Source organism: Nicotiana sylvestris, chromosome 11 (genome assembly GCF_000393655.2).
Source record: "Nicotiana sylvestris chromosome 11, ASM39365v2, whole genome shotgun sequence".
Lineage (NCBI taxonomy): Eukaryota > Viridiplantae > Streptophyta > Magnoliopsida > Solanales > Solanaceae > Nicotiana > Nicotiana sylvestris.
In genome coordinates, this window is record NC_091067.1 from 144,146,780 (window position 1) to 144,148,977 (window position 2,198).

General features: G+C 41.4%; 1 protein-coding gene across 1 annotated transcript; it reads left to right on the plus strand.

Annotated features, from left to right (window-relative positions):
• The first annotated feature begins 1,161 nt into the window (after positions 1-1,161).
• Positions 1,162-1,725, plus strand: LOC138881781 (uncharacterized). The gene has a single exon (XM_070162046.1). It carries the CDS (start codon positions 1,162-1,164, stop codon positions 1,723-1,725), a length of 564 nt encoding a protein of 187 aa, XP_070018147.1.
• The last annotated feature ends 473 nt before the right edge of the window (positions 1,726-2,198 follow it).

Consider the following 2,198-nt stretch of genomic DNA (forward strand, 5'->3'; position numbering starts at 1 on the left):
AACAAAACCAGAGAAAGTTTAAAACAAATATCAGTGATGAGATTAAAGAAGAAATCACCAAACATTTGAAAGCGGGTGTGATCCGAGTGGTCCTAATGTGGTCCCAGTGCCAAAGAAAGATGGAAAAACTGAAGTGTGGGTTGATTATAGGGGTTTGAACAAAGCAAGCCCCAAGGACAACTTTCCATTACCAAACATCCACCTTTCTTTGGTAAAACTGTGCCAAACATGAGATACAGTCTTTCGTGGATTGTTATGCTGGGTATCATCAGGTTTTGATAGATGAAGAAGACGTAGGAAAGACGGCTTTCACCACACCCTGGGGTACTTACTGCTATACAGTCATGTCGTTCAGTTTAAAGAACGCCAGGGCAACTTACATGAGAGCTATGACCGCCATTTTTCATGACATGATGCACCAGGAAATTGAGGTGTATGTGGATGACCATGTGCGAGATTTGAAAAAGTTCTTTGAACGCCTGCATAAGTATGATTTGAAGTTGGATCCAGCTAAATATGCATTTGGAGTACCATTTGGGAAACTTTAAGGGTTTATAGTCAGTTGGAGAGGCATCGAGTTAGATCCAACAAAGATAAAGTCTATTCGGGATTTGCCACCTTCGAGAACTAAGAAAAAGGTTATGAGTCTATTGGGGAGGTTGAATTACATCAGCAGATTCATTTCTCAGTTGACTTCCAAGTGTGAGCCCATATTTAAGTTGTTGAAGAAAGATGTGGTGATTAGATGGACAGATGAGTGTTAGGAAGCTTTCGATAAAATCAAAGAATATCTGTCGAATCTGCTAGTGTTGGTTCCACTCGAGCCTAGAAGGCCTTTATTCTTGTACTTGACAGTGTTGGAGAATTCTTTTGGATGTGTTCTCGGGCAACATGACGTGATCGGGAAAAAAGAACAAGCCATATATTATTTGAGCAAGAAGTTCACTAGTTATGAAGCCAAGTACACTTTGTTGGAAAGAACTTGTTGCGCCTTGACTTGGGTTGCTCAGAAGCTTAGGCATTACTTGTTGGACTATATCACCTATCTCATAACCAGATTGGATCCTTTGAAGTATATATTCGAAAAAATCGATGCCCACACGGAGGTTAGCAAAATGGTAAATCTTGCTCACTGAGTTTGACATAGTCTATGTCACCCGCATGGCGATGAAAGCTCAAGCCTTGGTGGATCACCTAGTTGAGAATCCTGTTGATGATGAATATCAACCTTTGAGTACTTACTTTCCAAACGAGGAAGTAAATTCAGTTGAGGTAATTCCAGAAGACACCAATGCTTTGAAAATATTCTTTGACGGAGCTGTGAATGCCAAAGGTGTAGGGATTAGGGCAATTTTAATCTCACCCACTGGTCAGCACTATCCGACCACATCCCGGCTTTGGTTCTTTTGTACAATTAACACTACTGAGTATGAAGCCTGCATTATGGGTATGAATATGGCAGTTGACATGGATGTGGAAGAATTGTTAATCATGGGAGATTCTGACTTGATTATTCGACAAACTCAAGGTGAATGGGAAACTTGGGATATCAAGCTTATCCCATACAGGCAACACGTGGAAGATCTTAGCAAGTTGTTCAAATCCGTCGAGTTCAGGTACATTCCTTGGTTTCACAATGAGCTAGCCGATGCACTAGCTACTTTGGCCTCTATTTTACCATATCCAGGAAATGTCCACATTGACCCATTGGAAATCCAAATTTGAGAAAGACATTGTTATTACAATACAATTGAGATGGAACTGGATGTTCAGCCATGGTATCATGATATCAAATGATTTTTGAATACAAAGGAATACCTTGAGCAAGCCAGTAGAGACCAAAAGTGAACCATAGAAGGCTCGCTAGTGGTTTCTTCTTGAGTGGAGAAGTCTTGTATAAAAAGACTCCAGATCTGACCTTTTAAGATGCGTGGATACCCAAGAGTCTGGAAAAAGCATGAATGAAGTGCACGCAGGAGTGTGTGGACCCAATATGAATGGATACGTCCTTGCAAAGAAAATTCTTCGGGCAAGCTATTACTGGATGACCATGGAAAAGGATTTCTTCAGTTTTGTTCGAAAGTGTCATCAGTGTCAGGTACCCGGCGACTTGATTCATGCACTGCCGTCAGAATTGCATCCTATGTGAGCACTGTGGCCGTTCGTTGCTTGGGGTATGGATGTCATTGGGCCAATCG

Excerpts from the sequence above, each read along its gene's own strand:
- LOC138881781 (XM_070162046.1), top strand. The coding sequence starts at position 1,162 with ATGGCGATGAAAGCTCAAGCCTTGGTGGATCACCTAGTTGAGAATCCT.